The 27,998-nt window shown below is 42.8% G+C and overlaps 1 protein-coding gene across 1 annotated transcript; it reads right to left on the minus strand.

The window, feature by feature from the left end:
• Nucleotides 1-3,132: 3,132 nt before the first annotated feature.
• Nucleotides 3,133-26,438, minus strand: LOC118782075 (mitogen-activated protein kinase kinase kinase 3-like). The gene is made up of 17 exons (XM_036535323.1): nucleotides 25,424-26,438; nucleotides 19,537-19,615; nucleotides 17,618-17,739; nucleotides 17,021-17,061; nucleotides 15,303-15,402; nucleotides 15,083-15,196; nucleotides 14,129-14,249; nucleotides 13,145-13,278; nucleotides 10,537-10,610; nucleotides 10,095-10,162; nucleotides 9,894-9,989; nucleotides 9,428-9,592; nucleotides 9,054-9,202; nucleotides 7,098-7,229; nucleotides 6,753-6,882; nucleotides 6,280-6,457; nucleotides 3,133-4,744 (listed from the first exon to the last, which is right to left on the minus strand). The coding sequence occupies exons 2-17, from the start codon at nucleotides 19,538-19,540 to the stop codon at nucleotides 4,516-4,518; spliced, it is 1,857 nt and encodes a 618-aa protein (XP_036391216.1). The 5' UTR covers nucleotides 19,541-19,615; nucleotides 25,424-26,438; the 3' UTR covers nucleotides 3,133-4,515.
• Nucleotides 26,439-27,998: the final 1,560 nt, after the last annotated feature.

Consider the following 27,998-nt stretch of genomic DNA (forward strand, 5'->3'; position numbering starts at 1 on the left):
CATTCCAAAACAGGGCTTCATAAAAGAGAAAAAGCATTCTTGGACTGTCTTCCAGCATTGTGTAGAATGAGAGAGAATGTGGGAAGAGGAGGAGTGACATCAAAAATCACATTTACATTTATTCATTTGGCAGATCTAACACACCACAGGGTTCACCTCAACTCCTTGTTGTGTGGGTCACTCTGCCATGACTAAAGCTAGTAAAATCAAAAGAGGGTGGGGGAACTTTTGCCTGCATCCCAGTAGACAAAGGGAGCTTTGTGTAATGGGATGAGGATGAAACAGGGTGGATGGGAGAGGGTGGGTACATCACCAGGAGGCTCCATCTTCCTGACGTTACCCTGGTCACGTGACCTGACTGACTGCAGCTCCTGTTACTTCTTTCAGCAACAGGCTCTGCATCATGATGACTTAACAGCACACTACTTCCTGCTTATATACAGGCCATCAAACATTCTATTCGAACCAAAAAAAATATCTTGATGTAGCTGCACATTACATCGCTACTCACCTCTTCTGTTACCTCTCTGGCAGTTCTGAGCAGAACTCTACAGATGTTCTGCATATTAAACAAACACAGATGATGGAATAAAGTATTTATTGACTAGTACCATCTTTCGGCACTTCTGAGGTTACATCAACAAGCTTTCTTGTTGAGACTTTCTTGCTGCTTTTTGTCTCACAGGCCAAAGCGTCCTCTCTCTCTGTGCTTTCCTCTCTGTCTTCCTATGAAGCACAAACAGCATAAAAAAGGAATCAAACAAGTTACTTCTCTTTTATTTCCTTGCACACAATAGCCTCTATTCATGGGGATGTTCTTTCATTTACTGTCTGTGCGGATTTGGAACCCAACTGCTCAACGACAAAGCCCAGACTTGGCAGATCCAATCCGGGGTCAACCTTAAACTGTGAACCCAAGTCTCTATGCAAAGGGATTTCTACTACCTTCCCTGTCCCATGAATACAACTTATTTATTACCACAAATTAATCATCCAGTTAATCCATCTGATACCATTCTGTCCAATTTGATGAATATGTGAAACTCCTAGCACCTCTGTTGTAATTATGGTGGCTCTAATATAGTTGCTCGTTGACATTAAGGTAATGTTTCTGTTCTAGGCAAGTTCATACCAGTGCAAGCCTATGGCAGTGTGCAAGTACATGACATGGTGAACTGTCTTAAATTCAATAAAGCATGTTTCTGTAAAGCAAGCATCAATATTGACCCATTTGATACAAGTACATAGATTAACAAGTTTGTGATATGAAAAGACACCATACTGCAGGTTTAGTGCACAATTGTTTTTCTAGGGGACGAATTACCAGTAAAATGACCGACTAGTATGTCAGTTTAAGTGTAAAACACAGCAACATAGAGAAAGTAACATTGATTATTCCCTTTATGCTGATGTAAACCCTCTCCATTCAACTGAAGAGGGTAAAAGGACCCTTGTTCCTTGCTCTAAACACTCTGTCACAGTAGGTTTAAACAGGTTATCTTTAAAATCAAGTTAATCCAAAGTAGCCCCACGGTTTTCAGTGCAACCTTAAGAAATAACCCCTGACACTCATGACAAATTCACTTTTACAGAGTGAAAGCATGGCATTATTAAAGTGACATCCTACTAATGATTTGGATCTAGGATTTAAAGAACAGAACATACACCCAGGTAACGTCTGTACAAAACCTGCACTGTAAAGAACATGTAAACTTGTTATAATAGCTGTCAGGCAATCTTTCTTTGTAATGGACTCACCGGGAAAATATACATACTGTAAAACCACCAACACACGTTGTTCATTTTTATTGTAAATAAATTTGATACACTGGACTTTGCACTGCAAGTCCCCGGTCGATATACATATTATATATACATATATTCATATATATATATAAAAACTACTGGTTCATATTCTTTTGATTACCCCAGGGTTCCTTGTGCAAAAGGTATTACTTTGGTCTTTTTTTTCCTGAACCATTTATAATACTGATTTTAGTTGCCCTTGAAATTAGCAGCCATACAATACAGATTTGATCCAGGGGATGATGCAACCCTGCACAGGCAACTATAAGGGGTGGCATCTGATAAACAAAAAAATAGAAACATATTGTCCTGTCCCTGCAATTCTGGCCTCCAGTGGACAGGGGGCACCATCACACAAGCCCTGGGCTAAACAAAGTCGTCATGCCCTGTGGAACAACACTCTGAAGTCTCCTGTTTGGCTCAGCTCAGTCAGAAATTATGGCAGTGGCCCTTGGATTTAGGCACTTTTTTACCGTCATTATGTACTCTATCAACTCTGTACTTTTGTACAGATTTGAGAAAGCACAATGGTGGGCTTACCTAAAAGGCTGTGAAGGAGTACTGAGGGCATTCTGTAGTGTGAAATGGGTATACAGAGAAGCACACCCTTTGATTGGGGAGTAACCCCTTTGAAGTCTGTGTAAAACAGAGAGGCAGTGGATCTCATATTTAAATGACACTGTTACTAGACTGAAACCAACAACCATTTGAGTTCAGGTATAACCCAGCACAATCCCAAATGGATCCTCACGGTAATCGTGCAATTATGCGGTCACATTCACAACCGGTATTTCACTGTACTTTCGCAGCAAATGCACAACCTTTTCTTGAACTAGATAAAAATGGCCTGTCATTCTGTGACAGCTACTCAGGACAGGGGTTGAGCAGTCCTGCTCTAAAAACAGGACCCATACTGTCTGAGGAGGTAACTGCACTTCACGCATCTGCACAGAGCGGACAGGACAATCAGAGTGTGCCCACACCTGGACCATTACACTGTTAATAAACCCCTGGTGGAATCTCTGCAAAACCAGCTGCTTCAACGATTTCATTTTTTTCTGTCATATTTCTAGAGGCATCATTAGATTTAAAACAGTCTAAAGTCAATATATAAAAAATATATTTATACATGTATATTTAAAGCTTAAAAAATCAACTTAATGAACACTAGGAGATAAATAAAGTAAAAGAGATTTCACATTAAATGATAAAAAAAATGAAAAAGAAAAAAGAAAAAGCCAAAACAAAGTTCATGAAGGGAAGTACTTACATTCATTTACTAAAAAAGTGCATTTCTGACCAAAAACAAACAAATAAACAAGTGTGTTGGTGTGTTGACATGAAAGAGGCTGGTCTAAGTAAGCGAGCCTCTTTCATCACACAGACACAATACATAGGAGGCTCTTTGAATCAGTAACTGTGTAAGAACAACCCTTTACGAAACTTGTAAGAGAAGCTGTGCTTTTTGGTACAGAGTAAACACTGTCATTAACATCATAATGCTTTTCTTAATCTTGGTCCTCAGCGGAGAAAATGCACTCTCTGCTGCTCTCTCCTCTCCTATCTTTCTATGTGACTCTTTGGCATGTAGGAGCTTGTGCAGAAGACTTGAGAGGGAAAGGGAGACAGAGAACAGGGGATCATGAGAAGGTGAGCAGCAGCCTCCCACACAAGGCTAATCAGAAGAGTGCTGGTGAAGGGTGACGCAGAGCAAGGCACAGTTATTCACCTTGCTGTAAGGCTGAAGGAGCCCAGGAATAAGGCCCTCTCCCTGTGTTGACTGCTAGAGGCAGAAAGCCACAGGAACCATGGCACCGCCTTCCACATACCTGAATGACAGTGGCTCAGGGGTCAGCATTCAGGGATCGCAACAATAATATCAAGAGAAAGATCCGAACAGTGGAGATGAAAACAAATTCCATCATTCTACTCGAGTTTTTCCAAATGTGACAAAATAAACATGCGGGGTGGGAGTAGGAATGGGAATGGGACTAGAAAGAGGAAGAAGGAAGACATTATAGAAAGGAAGAAATAAGACAGAAAAGAGAACGAAACATTCAACTTCAACAATGTTCAATACATCTGCTGACTATTTCAGAGGGCTGCCATATTGGAGTGCAAAGCTGTGTCATCAGCAAAGACAGCTGATCAAAGGATGTGCGGACAGTGAACAGAAAAAGAGGGCAGATATCTGCACACCGGGAAACACTGCGGCCCACTTTAAACATGAGCAAACACTCCAAACAGTTCTGGATTTTGGAAATTTTATACATAAGAGAAGCAAAGAATACAAATATGTACATATGTACATTGGTGCATCCCATAGACACATTCAGCACAATTAGGTCCCATCCCCAGCAAATGGGGATTGCAGGTAAAAAAGGCACTTGATGGGCAGGGGGGTAGGGCTGTCCTTGAGAGGTATGATGGGAGTCAAAATCAGACACAACCCCACTTTTTGCGTGGGAAGAGCCACAGCTGTTCCTTTCTGCTACTAATAAAGCAGTCTGTATACCTACTCCTAGAAATGTGTGCAGGTTTATGGCGCCCCCCTGTGTGGACAGCTGGAGATGCGTGGTGTCTGTGTGCTCAAGCTCTCCTCCCTGCTGTCTCTAGAGGCCAGGCTGTGAGCAGTCCAGCATAGGAGAAAGTGGCAGATTTTGGCATGTATATGGGGCAGGGGGCACAGCTATAGGTAGGTCCCCAGCCTCAGCACAGGATCTGGGAGAAGGGGTGTCGTAGCAGCTCCTCGGCACTGGGCCGGTGCTTGGCCTCCACAAAGATGCGGCGCACAAAGTCCCGGGTGTGGTCCGAGATGTGGGATGGCAGCACAGGGTTGGTGGGCTGAGTGGCAATCTTGAAGATGGCCGCCATGGCTTCGTACTCTGCCCACGGGGGCTTTTCTGTAAGCATCTCCACCACAGTGCAGCCAAGACTCCTACAGGACGAAGAGTGAGGTGAGAAAAGAACACACGCACAAACACACACACACACACACACACACACACACACACACACACACACACACACACACACACACACACACACACACACATACACACAGTCAAATGGAATCTTTAACACAGAAGTGACAGAATCAAATGCAGTAAGGGTCAACTGAAATCGCCATGCCTAACAGAAACAATGACCCTGACAGCATCCTGACTAGCAATGGGGCATAAAAAATCTGGGAACAATCTGACCCAGAATCAGCTGAAATGGATCTCAACACTTTCACCAGCACATGGAAGCAAAGATCAGGCCGTTTTATTTCAGGATATTGCCGTGACTGTTTTGTTGGAAACTTTTCACTGTGTTTTTTAACATTGCAGTGTGTTTGTGCTGGCCGCGGGACACCCACGGCAGTGTAGTGAGTGTGAGGGGGACCGTGGGGGCTGCTCCGGAGCGGTTTCCCCTTCCATTCTCCCACTTAACTGCCCCTGGGGAAGGCAGGAACTCGGAACATTCCAAACCCTGAAAGAGCTGGCTGACTGCAGGGCCTGGCTGGCTCTTGGCCAATCACATCCCTCGCCTGATGGGATGTCCTCCAATCATATTGCAGAGGGGAACCCCTGGGCAGCAGGTGGAACCTTCCCAGTTTAAGCTCTTGTGTCAGTAAATGCAGCTCTTTTCCACTTTCTAATAAAAATATTACTTTTACTCTGTCTTTAAATTCCACCTTTTTAGTGTTTGATTGCACCCAGGGGCAGCACAGAAGTGGAGCTGACAAAGCTCTACATTTACTGCTGTCTGTATGATCATACCAGGGGAGAACAAACGACCACAGCCAAATACGCCAATAAAGGATATTACAAGCATATTGGTGGAGAACAACAAACTGAAAAGTACAAGATTGCATTTACAGCATATTTTAGCATGAAAATGGTTATCCCTTCCTTGTTTTTATGGTAATATGATTAAACACAGAAATTTTGAAATCTCACCTAGTCATTCAGCTTTTATTAACTGCAAGAATTCAGGCCAATGAAAAAATATAGCACCTGGCTGACAACCCTGACATTTTCTAATTTTCACAATGTCTACACTTATGCCAGTGTACTGTTTTGAGACTTGATCCAATTCTGTAATTCCTGATGCTTCCAACTCACTCACTCGATCTATTTGTTCTGGCACTTCAGGCACAGGTCAGCTATACCAGGGAATTCTACATGTATGCCTACAAACTTTGCTCCTCTCTGGCAAAAAAAAATCACCTGTTCCAAATACTGTTCTTCCCCAACTCATGCCATCTGAATTACAAGCCTACACATAAACTGATTTGAAGGATCTGAAGAAATGAACAGTTATTGCATGCTCTCACCACAAAAGGAAAGCAATTCATCTTTATTTCACAGAAATTAAGTTTCTAATTGACCAGTAGGGGATGAACTGTGAATTAAATAATGAATTGTGAATAAATTCATCTGTCAAATTCCCCTATCACACTGCATGTCCACACAACAGCCCCCTTACCATACGTCTGCCTTCCTGCCATAGCCCTCCCCACTGATCACTTCCGGGCTCATCCAGTAGGGGGTGCCAGTGACAGAGCGGATGCCAGTGCCGGACATGCAGATGGTCTGGAGCCTCTTGCTGGCTCCAAAGTCCCCTAGCTTCACGTTCCCCGCAGAGTCCCGAAGAATGTTGGCACCTGGGGATGAGAAGAGCAGTGTAAGAACCAGGCAGTCCTGCATTTTCTGCTTACACTGCAAACCACCTTCCAAGATTTGTAAAGGTACAGCGTTTAGGGCTGGTGCAAACACTGACACATCTGCATACATGCCTTTATAAACAACTTCAAGAAAAAGAAACACGTCCAATGAAATGAACACACTGATATAAAATCTGACAGCCTGCATCATACAGCCATGTCACCCTGGCCCTGATTCACTGCACTACTGAGGTGCAGAGACTCTAGTACTTTGACAAATACCATGTGACAATACCTTTGATATCACGGTGCACAATCATGTTGCTGTGCAGGTAGGACATCCCCTCTAAGATCTGCCTGGTGTACTTTCGGGTCACATTCTCTGTCAGGGCTCCATAAGCTTTCAGCTGGTCTTTCACTGACCCCTAAGAACACAGCCATTAGTCTTAATTTATTATGTGACAAACACCGGGTTTCAGGACACTGTAATAACATGCTTTAATCACGAGCTAGCCGAGGCTAGAACTCCTGAGAAGTCAAGACCCAAGCCAAGCCAATCTGCCACTGGAATCAAGGCCAGAGACTCCAGCAGCGAGCCCCTCTCCCCGTTCTTTCTGTGCCATGATGCCAGGAGACATACCCCTGGCATGTACTCCATGAAGATGGTGAGGGTCTTCTCGTTGTGGTCGCGCAGGCAGCCGTAGTACTGCACGATGCGCTCGTGATGGAGGTTCTTCAGCAGCTGGATCTCACACTCCAGAGCGCTCACCTCCTACAGACAGAGGACATCAATGCAGGGTAACAGGCCACCACACACAGGAACACAATTATACACACACAGTCATAGCCACAAACAAAAAAACACAAGAACACACTCATATACCGAGATAACTTATTTTGTCATTCTCCAGGCACACAGTTAGCCTTGGGGGCAAGTTTGTGTGGAGTTATATATTTTTCTGAAAATTTCAGTTATTGTATGGCCAGGGTAATAGGTACTTAACATTAGCTAGGTACCCAAATTATAATGAATACATTTAGGGGTAAGCAGAGCTAGAGCTGTTAGGCTACCCTTGCCTTCAAGTGACTGAAGGCATTCCATAATAATTTTTGAAACTCTTACATTCACAAGAGGCTGCCTGCGGTTTTTTAATTATTTTTCTTTTTGCAATAGCAAATAGGTAATTTAGAACTTCACAGAGTACAGTATTGAGTAGTGTTTTTGCATTATACAGCATTAATTGATGGATTAAGAACACACTGTGGTAATATTTAGAATGTAAGTGAACACTGGTGTTCCAGTCAGTAGTTTCTGACTACTGTGACCAAATATTTAAAACTTAATTGGACATTAATTGTATGTGTTGGCATTTTTATTATTTCTTAATCATTACAAAATCTGCACAGCAGGTAGGTCTCTGTCAACAATGATATCTACTTTTGTGCTGGCTATGACTACTATCCTTTGATGTGCAGGTTTGAGCTATCCATAAACAAGTTAAGTACAAGACCAAAGGAAGATAAGCAATTTGTTATGGTTCAACCAGATTCAATATTTTCACTGAAAAGCTCCTTCTCTTACAGTTTTCCTTATAAACTGGATTAATTCCAGGATTATTTGAAGTTAAATACCAAGAACAATGGGGCTTAAGCACAACAGATCACTAAAGATGAAAAGCTAAGTACAGCCAGCAGTAACAACATGTGGACAAAGTAAGTACGGAGAAATGTTGTTTGGATGTTGGATGTTTCACAGTGCTAAACAGCTGTTGTGCCTATGCTGCCCTCTTGCACAGCCAGGTCCTCCATTTGTTAAGTGAAGAAATATAGGAGGGAGAGACGTGGCGGTGAGAGCGGCAGAGGATTTCACCGCGTTACTGATTGTATAGACAGGCAGACAGGCAGGCACCCCAGCAGAAAGCTCATTATTGTGCATGCGAGCATTTCTCCAAAACCCCATTTGTCTCTTTGCGTCAGACCCCGTCAAGAGAACTCATTTTACGTGTGTACGTGCACCAGTTCCAGATTCCTGACACATAACATTGCTGCTCAGATAAAACAGCCAGAGATAACCATCAAAAGGGGGGGGGGGGGGGGGGAAGATGGCTGGGAAGCACGTTTTCTTTCAAGGGATTGCCAGCCAGCAACCCCCTACTACCCTCCCCTCACTCCGACACAGGAAGTGACAATGTGCCTTTTCTCAGTAGTAGGCAGGAAACAGCTTTGAAGAAAAAAAACAACACCGAAATCTACTCTTCTCAACCCCGGCCAGAGGATAAACACACTTCTGTGTGGAAGAGGCCTGCTTTGTGAAAACCTCTACAGTGTGCACACTTGCATGACCTGGGTTGTGCAAGTTTAGACCATGCTCTTAAGGCCACCACTGCTAAAGTCCCTTTTAATACAAATGTGAGAACATGAGCCATAAAACTTGACTGATAGAGGAGTGCTTCAGGAGAAGTAAGCTGTCCTCTGTATGCCCACTTTTCACAATAGCCAAGTTAGACCTGTATGGGGGAGGTGTGCCTGAAAGATCAGGTTCTAACATATGACATACTGTACATAGTATTAGTGTAGTTCCAGGCAAATTTCTCACCTTGCTGGTCTCGGGGCTATCTGGGTCAAACTGGACTTGCTTGGCAGCGAGCTCTCGGCCGGTATCCACGTCGTAGCACAAGTAGACCCTCCCAAAAGCACCTTGTCCCAAGAGCTTGCCCCGCCTCCAGGTCAGGGGGGCACTGGGAGCTGTTAAGGTAGAAGACTCGCGTTAACATACCCAACAAGTTCGTTCCGTGTGGAATTAGAAACACTCCAGAGGGACCTGAACATTTTTAAAAATGGCACGTGCTTCTCCTGTAAGAACACAGCTAATACGGTGGATCTTCTAGTCGCGCAGCTATGATCGATTCCAGTCCTGCAGCGGGGTGAGAGGGTGTGAGAAAGCGGCTTGCGGCTGGCAGGGGGACTCACACTTGTGAGGTACGCTGCGGTCCTGCGGGCGCAGCCGTCCCTGCGCGTCCACCAGCTGCCAGCTGGAGCCCAGGCTCTCCTCGCTGTCGTTCAGGGCCCGCCGTGATGGGACCAGGGTGAAGAGGTTCCCCTGGGGCCGCCGGATCCGCGGGAACGTCCTCCGGCCTGGGAGGAGAGGGGACACATTAGGGGACCCGCACTTACAGGAAGAGGAGGGGTGGGTCTGAGAGCACTGCCACGAAGATGAAATGAAACACAAAATTTCAAACATTGACATATTTTCACTGGAGCTCTTTTTATAAGCTATATACACACGTGACCTTGACTGTTACCAGTCGTGACCAGCCACTGGTGGGTGCTACATATTGGTCACAGTTACAGTATAAGTTACAGTATTGAGATCCATGAAAGGTCTGATACAGGTGCAATTCCAGATGAAACTATGGTTAGGAGACTTGTTTTCTACCTTCATTGTGGTCCTTGTGCTGCAGGGACACATGGTACCGGCGGGGGTACGTCCCTCCTTTACCCACGACCTTTTCGTAGATATGGTTCTCACGGTCTGTGGAGCAATGGAGGGGGAGGTGGTTACTGAATGCCATGTGTCTGAGGGCAGCAGCGTCGTCCTCTACAAACAGGTCAGCAGGGAGCCCCCTCCAGTACCTACCCGAGTACTCCTGACGATTGTCCGGGTAACTCTTGGCTCTGTACATCCGGGACTTCCTGAAGGAGGGGCTACAGAGAAACAGAGCCTCTAAGACCAGTGCGATGCTCTCCTGCCTGCCAGCCTCACCAGCCTGCGTGATACTTATCTGCAGTGCGGTCACTGTCTTACCATACCTTATCTGTCTATCTTATCTTGGTCTGTCTAATATCTGTATCTGCATCACCATCTCTGCCTCACCTACCTGCCGGGAACACTTCTTTTTTTCTTTCTAGCTAAGTTCCACTGTAATCTCACTCAAACATCACATCTGAACAGGACTGTATGCCTCTTCATTCTTTCTTCGGATGTCTGCACTGCACTGTAATGTCTCTGTCTGCCACACTGTGGGATTGCCATGTTTGAGCCTAATGTCACTATGTTTACCTCCTCTCCTCAGTCTTACCTGTCCGAGTTGCTGTCCAGAGACTGACAGCTGCCGGATACGGAGTTCTCAGCACTACTCCATGGGTCCAGCACCTGGGCGATAGAGACGGAAACAAGACGGGCCAGCAGAGGGTCAGACAGAGCAACAGGACTACTTACTGCATGTGGAAATGCAGAGTTTGCCTTATCTTTACCACTGACCACAGGTTTCCCCCATTCAGTGGTTTTGATTTTGTGCAAAGAGACAACAATGAAAGAATGAGAACAGATGCAGCACATTGAAAACTGCTAGTGTTATGTGGCAATGCTGACCCAGGTAGCATATTCAATTAAAAAAAACCTGGGGAACTCAGCACACAACCCCCCCACCCCAAGGCTCACTTTCCCTGAAATATAAAGGGCATAACTCGGCAGCCTGGGGGATCATGTGACTGGAAGTGTGCTGGTTTACGGGGGGGGGGGGGGACTGCTCTGTCTCTTTTTGTGTTGTTGGTTGCCTGTGCACTATTTCCAGCCAGTCAGATAGGATCTGCAGCCCTGCATTAGACACAGGAAACACAGGAAAAAGCTGAACGACCGCGCACGAGAGAGGGGAAGAAAAAAAATCTACAAAACTGATTAAGCTCTTTCCCTGCATACTTTTGTTTCAACATCAAGGCCCCCTCGCATTGGGATATTCCTTCAGTGGATGTCCGTTTTTATTAGTATCCATTTGCTTAGAAAGGCAACTTACATTGCTCAAATTTCACCCACTGTCCATATGTACAGCTGGATATTTACTGAAGCAATCCAGGTTAAGTAGCTTACTCAAGGGTACAAGAGCAGTGAGTCACCTGGGAGTCAAGTCTGCAACCTTCTGATTACAAGGCCAGCTCCCCAATACCAAACTGCTGCCAGACCTTTGTACTAGTGTACAGAGTCAACATGATTTTTTTCTTGCCTTTATGCACTTTCCCTGTTCTTCAACATCATACAAACATTTTGAAACAGTTTCAAGACTTTCAACAGTAACATTTCAGTAAATCACATTCTCCAGTATAGTACTTCTCCAGTACAACACACAGCCACAACACTGTTGTTTTAAGTGCACAATGTGTCAAACTAATACTGAGCACTGAATGTTGATGATTGATGATTACAGCAAGAAGTAGTGAAAAAGAGAAAGGTAAGTATAACTAGCAAGCTACCATAGGCATTTTCATGTCTGATAATGCCATGGGTATACAACTTACAAACCAAAGTGAACTGAATTGAAGCCTTTAAAATGTCAATTTGATTTACAAGCTAAAGAAAATAGCTAATTAGTCCCATGTTCAATGTTCAGCTACTAAAGAGTCCCTTACTCATGAGCAAGACATCCAAAAGGATTAAAAAAAAGATTAAAATGTTTCTATATAGCGTGTTGATCAGTGAAATTGTGTTGTTCTTTTTGACAGCATGTGTGATGGTATGGACCACATTACAGTATGGATGCAGTCCCACATATTTTGGCTTAACTCAAGAACGTGACCTCATATACATGCCTCAGAATGCAAGACCACATGCATCTGTCAGACTTGCTTACACTGAACAACATGCATGTGATACACTGGCCACTCTACTCCTCGCACATGAACCCAGAAGAGAAGCCCACTGAGATACTTTCAATCATCTTGGACATCGTCATTTATTGAACTGCGTGCAGTTCCCGTCACTGAACGGAATTTGATTTCAAAGACGTAATCACTCTTGGACTGTCAACACCAAGGTAAGCACTGTCAGTCTCAAATGGAGGACACACAACACTGAACTCATTTACTTAAAAAACGAACCCCTGTGACAGCTCAACTCCTTCCTTAATAATGGGCTTGAATACTCATGTGCCATAGGTACTCCAGTATTACATGCAGTCCATATTTTATGCCAAAATAAAAAAATGATATGCATTTTGTTCTTTAGAACAAAATTGTAAAAATATGCACACAAATCATTTGCTGAAGTTTTATTTCCCGTCAGCATAGATTTCTTAATATATATCCTAATACTTTGAATTTAATATATTACTGGAATTGTACAAATATTTTTGCAAGTATGTGTGTGGTGGACACACTGCAGTTTCTACTCACTAACCTACCACTAACTAATTTTAATATGTCTTAATGGCAGGCAGACAGGGTTTACGATGACCTGCCATCATCAAATCATGTCTACCACTGCTTTGTAACAAATTAGAAATTAAAAACAACTGATAACAATATAGTAAAATACATTCAATGCATTTGCTTTTTCAAATAAAAAAAGATTAATATTGCTAAATTAAATAATCATACAATTTCTCAATAAAAATATGCATGCAGATATGCAAAATAGCAATATATTCAGTCTAAATAAAAAACGCTTTAACAATTAAGTCAAATGAAGCATAACAAAAAAAGAATACATTAATGACTAAAATTTGCTAATCAATCTAAACAACAATAAAAACTACAGAAAATGCACTTTTGCGCTTGGTTTACACCATGGTATCCGAGCGAGTGTTAACTCCTTATGGTCTTGTCTATATGGTATGGTATGCGGTAAGGGCAGCCAGGTGTGATTTCTGCAGTGGTAAAGCTGCTTATTTAACTGAGAGAAGCAAAGAGACTCACACACTGGTCGCTGGTTTCGGGGATGAACTCCCCCTCACTGTTGATGCTGGTGTAGGAGCCCTGACGGGCGATGCGCTGCTGACGCTCCGGTACGTAGCCAGGCGGTGGGGAGCTGCGCCCCGTGTTCTGAGAACCTGGTAGGTCACGGAGAAAATGGGAGGGGTCAAGCTTGAGGCAGTGGGAAAAGAGACACACACGTTGAATTTTCTTTGGCATGCAGACAAATAAACCAAGTGGACTTTGCAATAATGCAAAGTTCCTTTTGCAAGTATTTCTTTTGCAAAGGTAAGATTCTGAAACATACTGCTACAGAGTACAGATTTGGAGTGTGTATTTCCTGTGAAGCTGCAACCACAAGACCATCCAATCTGGCACTTGAGCAAGGGGGAGGAGAATCAGCGGTTAATTTTGTTTCTTTTGTCAACATTAGGACATTCCTGAATGCACTCCAACAACAGTCACTGAGTTATGATTAATGCAATTGTGAAAAGTCATTTAAAACTGGGCAAAGTTCCTAACTCTACAGTAAATGGAGGATTTTCACTTTCTCCAACACCCCTCACCTCCCCCACTCCTTCATTCCTAAACGAGGCTATAGGGTCGCCTAACTAATAGCATACAGCAATCTGATTGGCCAGTCTCCAGGAGGCTATTGTGGAGCAGCCAGTGATGGTGGACAGGAAAAGGAAGAGGACCCACTGCTCTGTGTATCAGAGGAAGCCAAAGGAACAACAGCCAGAAAGAGAGAGAGGGGCGGCAAGTGAGTGAGAGAGAGAAGGAGGCAAGCAAGGGAGAGAGAGAGAGAGAGAGATGGAGGGGTAGACAGGAACAAAGAGAGAGAGAAATGTGGTGAAAGGGGAGAAAGAGAATGAAAGTTCATAAGAGATATTAACTTCAACCTTGTCTATATCACGTATATCAAGTTCACTGCTAATAGACAGCAATTTGGAGAATAGGGCTCAAAAGACTGCTATGAACACTCACTGGTGGAGAGATGGCGCCCCCTGGGCTCGGAGGACTGGTAGACTGTGTTGACGTCACCAGTGGACTGTGAGGCCTTGATGCGCACCTGCTTGCAGACAGTGGCATGGGAGGGGGATGGGGCCTGGGCACCAGAGTCAGAGGAACGTCTCAGTTAGTGTCACACAGACATATCTCATTACTAATTTAGACACTGATTTACTGAGTCACAATACCTTTATATATACAAAGATTAAAACAGTCTTACGACAACACCATCCACGGCTGGTGCTCTACACAGTCATCTTCCAACTGAGCATTAGGAACGTTCAAAATTGTAGTTTATTTCCCTTTTAAGCTAATCAACAAAGTTTACATTCATGTACACACAAATGCACCAATGTGAGCTTATGTTATTCTCTGTTGTAAGTCCTTCCTTTTTATATTCGACTCCTTCCTTATTTTGGTGTTGATGTTGCCTTCTCACAAATTGTAATGTTTCCACAATTCCTGTTGTGTTCTCCCTGCATTCACTTAATGCTTCACCAACAGGCTCAGTGGTGCCAGAAAAGGTAAGTGGCTCAAGCAGAACCAGAGAGGAATGGACGAGAGAAGGGCTACAGTCAGGACTCTCTCTCTCTCTCTCTCTCTCTCTCTCTCTCGAGAACAACAGTGCTGGCACTCTGCTCTGCACTTCCTGTATTGGAAAGCAGGGCTAAAAAAGAGCAACACGTGGTACAGCGCGGCTCCGGCTAGGAGAACAATGAAACTCACGTGACCAGCCTCCGAGTCCCACCTTCACTTTCACACTCAGCGACAAGCGGACAAAGACAGACAAACAGATGAAGAGACAGGTGTGCGAGCAGAGAGGCTGCCAAATGCATAACAACATGCAGTAACGCAGAAGCGCGAGACGCAGCACAGACGGTCATAAACAGTAACTACGGGATGCCTTGCATGTCAGCCTGCTGCACTCACGTTGTTGTGCTCCTGGGTGAGCAGGAGGATCTTAATGCTCTTCATGTTGGAGCTGCGGTCCAGCAGGTCGATGGCCTTGTCCAGGTCATCCTGACTGCGCAGAGGGATGGACAGCTGCACAGAGGGAAGGGGAGTCGGTCATGCACTGCCTCTGCGCGCGGCACACAACCTACCCAATGACCGCGCCGACGCGGCCGGTGGGCGCTGAGCGTAGCAGTACCTCATTGTTCATGTAGTGCAGATCCAGCTGCTGGCCAAACACAGTTTTTACTTTCTGCTTGACCTCCTCAAACTGCACTGGCCGCCCAAACATGAGGATCCTGCAGCACACAAAGGAGAAGAGATTGAGAGAGAGACAGAGGAGGTGAAACAGACACAGACAGACGGAGGCAGCAGGAGCAGCTGCCCCCTATGCAATAAATCAAACTACTGCATGCAATTATGTAATATATAAAGCACAGGGAGTTCACTACAATTCATTCAATGCTTAACATAACCCACTTTTATTCAGACACTTTGTATAAAATTGCCATCACTCAGTATATGGTATTATCTAACATATTATATTAAAATATCTTTATATTACATTGCTTTAAGGCAAGCATGTAGCCATGTTAGCCATCAAAATTTCTTAACTGTTTATATGTCACATGCAAAACTAAAAAGTAATACAAAAATCCAACAAAAAAGACTATTTGTAAATGTTGAAATGTATCTCACAGCAAGTGATTTCCCATTATTAAAAAGGTAATTCTACTATAAAAAATAACCAAAGCAGGCAAACTTTAGTACTTCAGGTGAAATTAAGTACAGATTCATTTAAGCACTTCATCAAAAAGCCCACAAGAATCTCAACATGGCTGCATCAAAGCTCTTTGAAGCCTTACAAAATTAAAGTTACTGTATAGTGTGACCTATTGCAGGATAACTTTATATAGAAAACATGAATAGAAACACCTAACATGTCCTCAATGCCACAGGTTAACTTTAATATGTTCTATATTTTCTTTTAATAAAGCATATTTTAGCACTATTATTTATTCAACATGCATGTACATAGGGAGGCCCACTATATAGTCACCCACTGTAGTCACTGGACAGACCCATTTGGACTAAATTAATAACAAGTTGAGTGGTTTCCTCCTAATGAGCAAGATCGCATCAATGACTTGTATCAGCGAGTGGTTAATACTGAATACAGTATAGTGTATATAATACAATATAGATTTGCTTTCTCCATCACTTTCAGTGTCTCTCATTCTGTTTGTATGCATTATTACATCAAGCAGTTGTTTCTCTGCTGTAACAGCTCGGCATCACAAAACGTGCATTCTACAATCTTACATTTGGTATCACAACTCAAACAATTCAATAAATACATACACACACATCATAAACATTCAGGCCAATCTAATTTTGATTGCTTTAGTTAACTTGTAAAGAATGTTCCATACATAAGTATAATATTGTCTGTACTTCTAAGACATCTATTTTAATATATAACTTACATTTTTTTTATTTGCTGATAATGATAAATGTGTTTCAAGCAAGTGAGGAATGTTTTTTAACACTCAAGAGCTTCTGAATTCTAATACTACTAACAGTACAGGACCATTCCAAGCTGCATGGATGTCTCACGCACACACGCACACAGGCAGACATGCACACACGCACACAGGCAGACACGCACACACACACACGCACACAGGCAGACACAGACACATAGGCAGTAAGAAGCAGGGAACAAACAAAAGAGCACTGCTTCCTCCCATAAAAGCTTACACTGCTGATGGGTGTGATGAAAGCTGTAAGTAAATCACAGTTCTCTCTGTACATTACATTTCACATACCTTTCAGGGGCCAGCCAGAGGGCCTGGGGGGAATCTCTTTTACATACTCAGACACACACAGAGCGGAATTCAAAGAAGATACACTCACCTTCTCTCTCCACAGAACTCAAACTTGATTCTGACATCATCCTGAGGGGAGAAGAGGGAGAAAGGGTCACACGGGGTCACACGGGCTGCCAGCAGGCCGATGAGAAACATGTGGAGAAGCACGGGCCTAAAACCCCCCTGCTGCAGATAGCCTCACGTCCTGATCTAAACCCTGCTCCTACACCTACACCTCAGGACTCAACACTTTCTGAGCTGAACTAGTCCTGGCGAGCCTTAATACCAAGCTGAACTTTGAACCGCCACTGACTTGGACCTAGTACTAACCAGGCACTGAAACGGTAAGCTCAGCTCATCTCTGAAGCCTCAGTGCCTTACTTCCCCAGAGCATGTGGCGAAGACAAAATATTTTTTCTTCCCATAAATAAACATGTAACATTACACCAAAAAAACGTGGTAGATATGAACTGCTGAATGAATACTGATCCACAAAATATACCATATTTGGTTCTGCTAATCCAAGAGCGAAACACAGTAAGTAATACTGGCCACATGCAGACGACTCTGGGGGACTGCGACGTGACAAAGCCTCTGGGAGGTCTCACTGCCATGACGTTGTGTAGGGTGCAGTGAGGCCCACCTGTCTGTTGGTGGGGCTGGCAGTTTTGGGCCGGCCCATGTCGTACCCAGGCAGGGGCTGGCGCCGGGTCATCTGCAGCGCCACCAGGTCCTTCATGATGGAGTGGAGGGCCTGCCGCTCATCTGGAAGATACCGAGGAGTAGAGAGACGAGAGAGAGACGGAAAGGCATGGAGGACAGAGAGAACCAGACAGAATGAACAACAGGAGTAGAAGGGGAGAAGGGGGACAGAGACAGAGACATAAGGACAAGACTGTCCACAGCAAAACAGAATTCCTGATCTTTACATGTTTCTTAGGCTGGTTACTGGAATGTCATTTTAAGGTTGAAATTAATCTTAAATTCTCTGGAAAGTAAATATCAATCTGAAAATGAATCCCAGAGAAAGTGTTTAGCTGAACAAAGGCGATTTGTACATTCTGGGTACATTCAACCAAACATTTAGTTATTTTTTAATATGTTACTTTCCACTAAAACAACCCCATTGGCCTTTTAAAAGACTCTCTTTGGCTTTGTTCCCCCTTAATTTCATAGTCTCTTTCAGCTACGTATCAATCCATGCTGGCTGATAGTAACCCTGAAGAAACCTTCAGAGAGCACAGCATTTCCTCATTTTTAAATGAAAAGTCCACTCTCAGATTTGTCATGGAAACTTGAAAATGCATTTCCTGCGATCCACAGAAATGAGTTCAATCCTGAAGCCCTGTCTTTGGTCCCTGTGAGTGCCCTACAAGACCAGCTCAGCCTGCTTATGTTTAAGTGCCAAAGAAAGGACACAGCCCGCTCTGAAATGACCCCTGTCCCTACCCCCCTGTCCGCAGTGTAAAACAGGGCTTCGAGTGCGCTCTGAACTCCCTGGTGTACACCAGACAGGAAAACCAGAGAGGAGAAAAAAGGAAAGCAGTTCTCTCCTTGCTTGTGGTTTGTTTCTGTTTCTGAGTCATTCAGGAACTTGCACATACCAGGGCACTTGTTGGTATAGGTGCTGAAGGGGTCAGACGAACAGCACCATGGTTGTGTTGACAGACACAGGGTGGTCAGTGGGGGTGCGGGGGAACTTTCCTAAATCTACTCTGCCTACACAGAGAGGTGCCCATTTACTGAATAAATCCAAAATAAATCAAAACACCTAATCCAGTGTATTCAAAAAACTCAAAACAGATTAACAGCGGTGGCAGGAATTCAGAAATGTAGATAGTGGTTGGAAATGGGGGCCACGAGCATTGATTTACTTCTGGTATGTTTTTGAAATTTCAATTCCCATCTTTGATCTTGGAGAGACCAGCGTTAGCTTGTGAAGAAGGGAAAATATTCCGCTTGTGTAATTTGGACAGGCATCACACAGTGTCAGCGCAGGAAAAAAAGCCTTCCAAAACACTGAAATACTATCCATTCCAGCTTCTGACAGAACACAACGGGTTGGCCAGGCAGAGACACAAGGCTGCACAGATCCGATCAAGGGCAAATGAAAGTAAAATCACATGACCGTTCTCTCTTCTCATCCCTTCAGAGATTTCCTTGCTTAGATCTGATAACCACACTGACATTCAATGTTGATCACCTAGTTTTATTAAAGACCAAGATAGCATTGATGATACACTGTCTCCAAAAAGCTTGTTTGATCATAGTAGCCTATATTTTAATCTTCACACCTGACAGGGAACATAATCCCCCAAAACATCAATATTTCATGGACGTAACATGGAATCAGAGCATGTAAGAGAAGATGAATGTTTATTTAGTGCTATTCATTACAGCCACACATTATTAGTGTGCACTCCATGTCAATGGATGATCGATAGGCCCCATTATTAATACACTCTGTGTATTCTCCACTTCAGGCATAAATGGGTAATTCTTTAAATGTCATTGGTTGCTCCCAGGGGGTCACCCAGTCAATCAAACTCATGGTGAACTTACTCATTTTGGTGGAATACGTTGTCTTTCCCAAAATGTGGATATTCAGGAACTCTGCTCTTCAGCACCACCCATCAACAGCCTAGAGAAAAACACCAAGGTGGTTAGCATTGTTCTGTCGTGGTCATAAGCATCACTATCACCACCACCACCACCACCACCACCATCATCATCATCATCATCAACAGTGACAATAATCACAAGAAACAGCACAAGTAGCAGAAGTAGATAAGGCAAATTCATAGCCTCAATCAACAAAAGCCCGTCCTCATATAAAAACATGCACTGTCTGACAGAGCGCGCAGCCAAGCCTGACTACCTGAAGCTTATGAACAGGGAAAGACCAAGCTGAGGAAAAGGTATACAATATATGTGCTTAATTCAAATTAAAATCAGTGGTACAGAATAGGAACTGAATTTGCAATACAGAAATTAAACTGTGTGGAGTAGGAACTATACAGAAAATGCCTGGAGAAAGCTGCATGGGGACAAACAAACGATTTCCAGAGGGGAAAACGTCATTAAAGGTTATAAAAACTCATGTGCACACGATCAGTACCTCCATATGACCTACATGTGCATTATTAACAGCAATTTGCACATTTGCATGGCCAAAGCATTTGAGTAGATAATAATTCTGAGAACATGGGAAATGTATATAAAGTTATAACATCCAGCCTTTCTAAATTTGCAAAAGTTATGTATAACTGACAGTGATGCATGGTAACAATAACTAGCACATCATTTCACAGGTTTGCTTTACTGCAGCACATAGCCTAGAGACCAATTACTCACTTGAATTTCTAATTTCTATAGTAGCTACCTGTATACACAAAAGCAATAATTAGCCCCTCCCATTTTCATGTAATTGACAAGGCAAACGTTTTCGTAAATTCTGACCTTTTTTCATATGATATTGACTAGAGTGTTAGCTAGGTAAAAGATGGGCTGTGTTACATAGTACACTACTTCATTTTCAGGTCATTACTTACATAGTTTTGAATTAGCATGTTAAGAAGTGTAATATCAGGCTGTTATCTAATCGTTACATAACAATGCTTCAATAAATAGCAATATTGCTCACTACCTTGTCACCCAAACAGTTAACCACGTAGGCATTTAGCTGACACATTAGTAAGCCAGGGTAGATACATGTATTGCAATTGTCACATAACAGCCCCCCAGACAAATTAACTTGAATTCAAACAGAGAAATAATACTTTGACTATCTACAGCATCAGATAATGCAAATCAACTGCCAGGTGTTCATATCTGGCATATACATATTTATTTGGCTCTCCAATAAATTTGACCATGCCTACAAAGGGGGAAAAACATATACAATTATTTTAAAGGAGTGCAATTCTGATATAGTACCAGTCCAAAACAGTCATTTTGAAGAGGCTGAACAAGTCCCTGTAATATACTGTAGCAGTACTCGTTAAGAATATATATGACCAATTATACTGCAATTTTCATATATTTGTTTATTAAAGCTGCACAGATGACAAGGAGCAATACAGCTATACCATTACATATTATACCTGTAGAAGGTTAATAAGTTTTTATTCTTATTCTTTCACTCAATTAATTCACTCATTGGTGATATATTCATGCATGTACTTTTGTCTAATTCTGATGGGTTATGGGCTTATATACAAGACTTACACACAAGAAAGGAGTCAGAGTTAAGGGACAGTGGAGGATGACAGGTGCCATATTCAATTTGCAAGTATTGCGACAGCACATGAACATAGTATATGATCTACCTGAGTCAGACAGAGAAACAGAGAGAGAGAGAGAGAGAGAGAGAGAGAGAGAGAGAGAGAGAGAGAGAGGGGGGGGGGGGAGGGAGGGAGAGAGAGAGAGAGAGAGAGAGAGAGAGAGAGACAGAGAGACAGGGAGGGAGGGAGGGAGAGAGAGAGAGAGAGAGGGAGGGAGGGAGGGAGAGAGAGAGAGAGAGAGACAGAGAGGGAGGGAGGGAGAGAGAGAGAGAGAGAGGGAGGGAGGGAGGGAGAGAGAGAGAGAGAGAGAGAGAGAGAGAGAGAGGGAGAGAGAGAGAGAGAGAGAGAGAGAGAGAGAGAGAGAGAGAGAGAGAGAGAGAGGGAGGGAGAGAGAGAGAGAGAGAGAGAGAGGGAGGGAGAGAGAGAGAGAGAGAGAGAGAGAGGGAGGGAGAGAGAGAGTCATGAAACAGTGCAGGTTTAAAGGGGAGATGGCGACATGCATCCCCTTTGAAATACATCCTTTACTAGTGCACAGACTGGAGGTATACTTGCTGAGGAAAATGCTGAGCAGAAAGACAGCAGTGAATCTGGCTGACAGCCTAGCTCAGTTACCAAGAATCTCAATCAATCAGACCGAACATTACCAATGAACAGAAGAGCTATCTTTGTACCCAAACCACCCCGATCCAATAATAACTGTGTGTAATTTATTTAGTCAGTAACTACTGTCATAATTTATCCTGTGGCACTTATTTTACAATATTTCAGATACACAAGTAAAGGTTGGTCTGTTTTCCTACAATACAATTAGGAAACATTTCATTCTTGGTTTAAAGTTTACAGTACGTTTCAGCCATGCTGGAGTTTTAATTGAACACTGTTTGTACCTGCATGTTTCCATCAATCAAAAGTTGTAGGAGAAGGAATTCAAAATTAATTGAAATTACAATAGCTGTAGCTTTGCTACAAAGTAAACAGTTTAATTAATGACCTTGTTAATGTCATTAGTTTCATAATGAAATCATATTTCCTTCAACCACAAAAACTAATGTCATGTGTACTGAGCATGTGTTCGGTCAAGGCTAGTCTGGAAAGTTCAATGTTTAAGCCAAGTTACATTATTATTTGAAAAGCAGATGCAACTGACCATAGCATCAAATGACAACACTATCCACTACAATCTAGTATGCAAAAACATGTAATAATACCACAGCTATTTACAAACAGCAAATATATTAATGCAAAAAAAGTAAACAAAAAGATGAAAACATAAAAAAAAACATCATGACAATTTTGGTAAATATCTTTATACGAGTTGAATATGGGGTGAATTTTCAGTCTTTGGCAAAATGCGTAGAACTAAGGGCGATTCAGCCGGAATGTACGCCTATCTCTTATTTGGACTAAGCTGAGGTGGAAGTGAAATTCAATAAGTGTTATTAACCATGACTCACTCTTTTCCTTCGCTGCTCTGTCTAAGAATGGCAGCGGCACTGAATCACACGCCACAATTCAATTCCATCATCCACCAATCAAGGCCAGGGCCCTCATGCAACCACCAATCTGATGAAACTGGGGCTCATCGGATTAGTAATCATTTGGTCCGACTTATTTTTCTTGGACTTCAGCCACCTGCGTATCACCCCCTGAAACGTGAACTCCTCCACTGCTCAGTCAATTAACTCATGCTGGAATTTAATGATAACTTCTGTGCCAAAGGAAACAACACAAGCAAACAACAGCAACATACTCTCCAATGGTGTGATCTCCACTGAGGCACTTGCAAATCTTGTTCTAGGCTTGCGGGCACAACATCAGGAACTGGTGGTGGAATCATTCCGAGCATGGTCTTGCCGTCTCTGATTTACTGTTAACCAGAACATTGTGACCAAGGGACAGGTGTAGAATGGGGCAAATGAGGAGGAACACACCTACTGCAAACTGCACAGGAACGCCAGGCTGTTCCTTCCGAGACCACCGGCATGGTGCTTTCCGCGCATTTATCTGAGCTGACACACTCTCACAAGGAACACGAGGGAGGAAAATGTGTCCTCTGCCCTTGTTTCAAACGTGAACCGCTGAGGAACTGTGAAGATTACAGGGTGTGCTGACCTTCGAGCAGTACAGCCCCAATGCGTCCGTGTGATGTCACAGCTGCATAATAAAGCCGCCTGTTAAACATTGACTCCTCTACCACAGCACTCTCCCTCTCTTGATTTTAATAACCTTGCTGGAGGAATGCTTGGAATGTGGTGAGGAGAGCAGCAGAGCACCGCCAGCCCAGTCAGCTGTGCCCTCTTGTTTTCGTTGTATCACGTTTCCAAGGCCTGTTAAATTGACTGGGTTTCTTTTCCTCCGTGAGCTGTTTAGTCTATGCCTTCTTTTCCCAACCCCAAACCTATTTCTGCTTGCTCTGTTCCTCCGTCCGTTCCACTAACAGCGCTTCGCAGAGGAGCAGTTTACGCCATGTGCATTCGTTTATGAACCCCTCCTCCCGCCATCTCCTTCCTACCCCTCTTCACATCACCTTGTAAAAGGTCTGCATGTGCTTGATCTACAACATGACTAGATGGGTGACCAGATATGTCAACAGCTGTTTTATATTAGTTTTACAGTGCAGTACTATGCAATGTTCTGAGGTCTATCGGAGTCAGTCCAGAGTGAAATACATCAATGTGGTGAGGCGAAATAACAAGGGGAGACAATGGAAAATGGCCTGCAAACAAGGCAGGGGATATTGTCTAATCTGAGATATACAAACTCTCATCTTGAAATTTTTTAAAAAGAGGACAAGAACAGGTCTGTGTACTGTATGGAGTAGTGTCAGCCTTTAATGTCACCAGCGGGAAGTGCACCACCTTGGCCTGCATCACCCCAGGCTGAGGCTGCCATATGATGACCGAAGTGTCTGTCTGGACCTGATCTCTATGACTGGATAAAATGTTCACAACTGACTGGTCTTTAACTGGTCTTTATCCTCGAACTCAGAGTCACCATAGCCAGCCTGCACCTTGTCTGTCCTGAAATAGGTTCTCTCAGGTACAGCATCCTTACAATAAATAGGGCTCACTGACAAATACAGCATGTGTCAAGTGTTACTTCCTCACAAGCATGCTACTTCACAGCTGATTTAAAAAATGGCAGCCCTGCAATATTCATTAACTTTAATGTAATAAAAGTTTACAGTCACATGACTATCTGATTATTCATTTTAGACACATATTTAAGGCTTTATTTTTGGAGGACAATCTTCCTGAACTTAAGATTGTTCTGCTTTCGATTTTTAAAATAAAACACCTTCAGAACCATGGGTATGTAGAGGTTTATAACACTAGTGCACTGTGCTGCAATGAAACGTACACTATCAAAAATGGTGTAGAATTGTGGCCACAGGATTAGATTTGCTCTCTGCAACACAAAATTATTATAATTATCTTCACTGCAATAAAAACTCATTTTATTGCATTTCTTATCAGCCCCTCAGACTTAAACTCACTCTCACCCACCAATTTATCACCAAAGCACATTTTCATGCCAGCTACATATAGCCTTGTCACATCTTTCAATTTGAATCCAATACGGCAACTTTCATTAAAACAGTGATGTGAAAATGGTTTACTCTGGAAAATATGACGAAGAATTTTAATAACAGATCGTGTTCCATTGTTCCTTTTTTTGGAAAAGAACCCAACTCATTTGTCTTCCACACTGTATACCCATTCCAGAATTCCAAAAAAAAGGGGGCCTATTTCCCTTTGCATGACATCTGCAGAAGTCTTGTTTATCATACAATAATGTCATTAGATTTACAATAGTGTTCCTTGCTTAAGATACTCATGAGCTATTCATTCTTTACTTTAACAGACCTGGCAGTCATATAAAATGCAACACTGGAGGTACAGTCATGAAAGCCGTAGTGAAATGTTCCCTCCATGAAACAGAACAATAACCATGGAAAGTGTGACTGTCACGTAGCCTTTTCGACAAAATGCTGCACTGTAGTGGATGAGTTTCACCACGGGTGCTCTTGGTGTCCATTCGGGAGATGTACGGCTAGATTCCTGTCACAACACAGCCTAGCAACAACAACTTTACACTCTAGCGAGCAGGGCTCCCTAGTTCATGTCCTTGGAAAACCCAGCTGAGAGGCCGAACGAAGCTCTTACCTGTTACAGGTAGAGGGGTCGCCAGCCTCTGCTCCTTGACTTTTTGTTCCTTTCAGTCTTCAAGTCAGCAGAAGCGTTGGGGGAACGAGTGAATCCTGCTAACTCCTGGCAGGCATTCTCAATTATAACCCTCGCTGGGCTTATTCAACGTTAACATTTGCCAGTAACGGGGAATATGAGATTCCACAGACGCCATTGTACAACAAAGGCAGTTTCCAGCAACTTAAAACTACTAGTATCTGTTGAGGTTGGTGTTACGTAGAAGCAAGAAAGTGGAATATCAATTTGCATATATTGATATGACAGATATTGTCACTATATAACATGGACTCATTCTGTATACGAGATATCAAGGTCAAATATGCACTACTAGAAAAAGTTCATTTTTTTCATTCAATTACGTCGGAAAATGAAAAAGAAAAAACTTTTGGCGGTTTTCGCTTCACTGTGAAGGCTTCTGGTTGTTGATTAGACAACTAAAAAAACGGAAACATGTCCATAAGCAACATCCACACACACTTGTTGGCAACGAGTCAAAACAACACGTATCAAATGGAAACAATTTGAAAATGTAAATACAAAAACGAAGGGATACGACGAGGGAAAAAGTTTTTGTAATGAAAAAAGACGGTTAGCACAAAAGGTGTAGCAGCAACAGCGGGGCATTTATGAAATCCATCTGTAACTGAGCACTCGAGGGAACGGACGAAGCGGTTTCCGTGATTTCGATGGCCTCTTTTCCTGCTAAGTTTGCAGATTTTTTTTCTCCGTCTCTCCCCCAGTTTTCACGAAACTGTTGTTATTGTTTCGATTCTACCTGGACACATGTACAAACTTTAAAAATAAACAGAGAGAAGGGGTTTTCTAATGCCGAATAAGCTTCAAGAATCATGAAAATTCAATGTTACTTGTGTAAGACTAACTTTTGTTTTAGTGCTTCAGCCAACGATGCTTCGCGTTGAAAATATACATTAGCTATCCAAATAAATACACCACAACAGTACTCTTTCATTTAAAACGGTATCTAAACTTTAAAATATTTTAATGTGTAATCCGAGTCAGCAGACAATAACAGTATTAATGTGGCCGATTTCTTTCAATAAATAAGTCAAATCTAAACAGGACTGCCTATTAATTCCAACTACAGCCTCTGTTAACCGATATTCGTCAAATGTACATATATATACACATTACATATCTTATTACATACACACAAGCAGCTGGCGTTTCCACTATCCTTTGCTACCTAGTCAAATACTGATCGAGTCTCCGATTTATTTGTTAGAGAGGGGTAAATACTTGCGGTCGTTCAACTGAATTAAAATGTAAAAGTAATGATATATATCTGTTCTGTGGCTAACAATAATCTTTAGCTATAGCATTACTAACCTAAGGGCTGAACAAAACATTCGCACAAAACTTTGACTGCTCAATTACCTAACTTTTTCCTTTTCTCTGGCCCTGTCGTATATATTTTGACAAGAGGCTCGTGTAGAACTCAACAGGAGTCGGACACACCCGCAATTGCAAATGTTAGCTAGCTATCAAGGTAGATCAACTCACAAGACGGAGACTTGAGGCAACAACATTCCAAAAAGGTCGGATCCTGATGCTCAGCGGTGGAAAGTAAAATTAACCTTAATGCAGTGAATTTCCTGACAGAAAAAAACGTTGGTCACCGGAACCCATCCGTCAGTTTCCAAACTAAAACCAAACAGCAATCTAAAGTCAGCAAATGTTGCGCACTTTTCGAAACGTTGTCCCGTCTGTCCACTTTTTAAATTAAAACCCAATTCAGCAAGACAACTTTACATTATTTGCACGGCGAAGAATGTGAAACTACACCAAACTCGTCAGGGGGCGCGCAGTTCCTCTGCAGATTTTTTTGCTCAAGGTAACGCGCATGATGCGAATTACGCGCTTTGTAGCGGTCTCGCGCACAAAGACAACGAGCATAGATGTAGCGAACGCTTTGTAGAAGCTGAGGACAATCGTTACATTCTCAAGTACTTCTTTAATGAACGCATATCCTGGGAATCGTTATTGTACGTTTTAAACGTAACTTTCTTCATAGATAAAGGCATGTTTCTTTTGAACGTTTTTTAATCAAGTCCAATAAGTCCGCCCGGCTGTAGCAAAAATTCGACAATCGCTTTTAATATGTGGAGTCAATCTAGTCATTGTATATCTAGAGCAGCAAGCCCGGGCCAGACAGGCTACGTATGTTGGTGACGTACACTCACAGACGCACAATGTGTTCATCTCGTCGTTGTTTCTGTATGTACAGAAAGCTGTTATCCGAAACAGTGCAGTCTCCATAACAATAGCTAAGGCTAACGCTGGAGCGATAATCAAATAAATTACCCGATAAAGTCCACACAATGTATAAACACTTCGGTGCAGTGCATTCAAAAGGAGGGAAAAAATCATCCTCCTGAGCATAAGAGAGACGTTAAAAAACCAAAAGTTAAACTTTTCTTTTTTACTGTATAAACAAGCATCTCTTTCAGGCAAAACAGATGAATAAAATGTGTAACTTTTATTGAAATACAGTCACACTTTATAACACTAGTTT

This window comes from Megalops cyprinoides, chromosome 1 (assembly GCF_013368585.1).
Source record: "Megalops cyprinoides isolate fMegCyp1 chromosome 1, fMegCyp1.pri, whole genome shotgun sequence".
Taxonomy (NCBI): Eukaryota; Metazoa; Chordata; class Actinopteri; order Elopiformes; family Megalopidae; genus Megalops; species Megalops cyprinoides.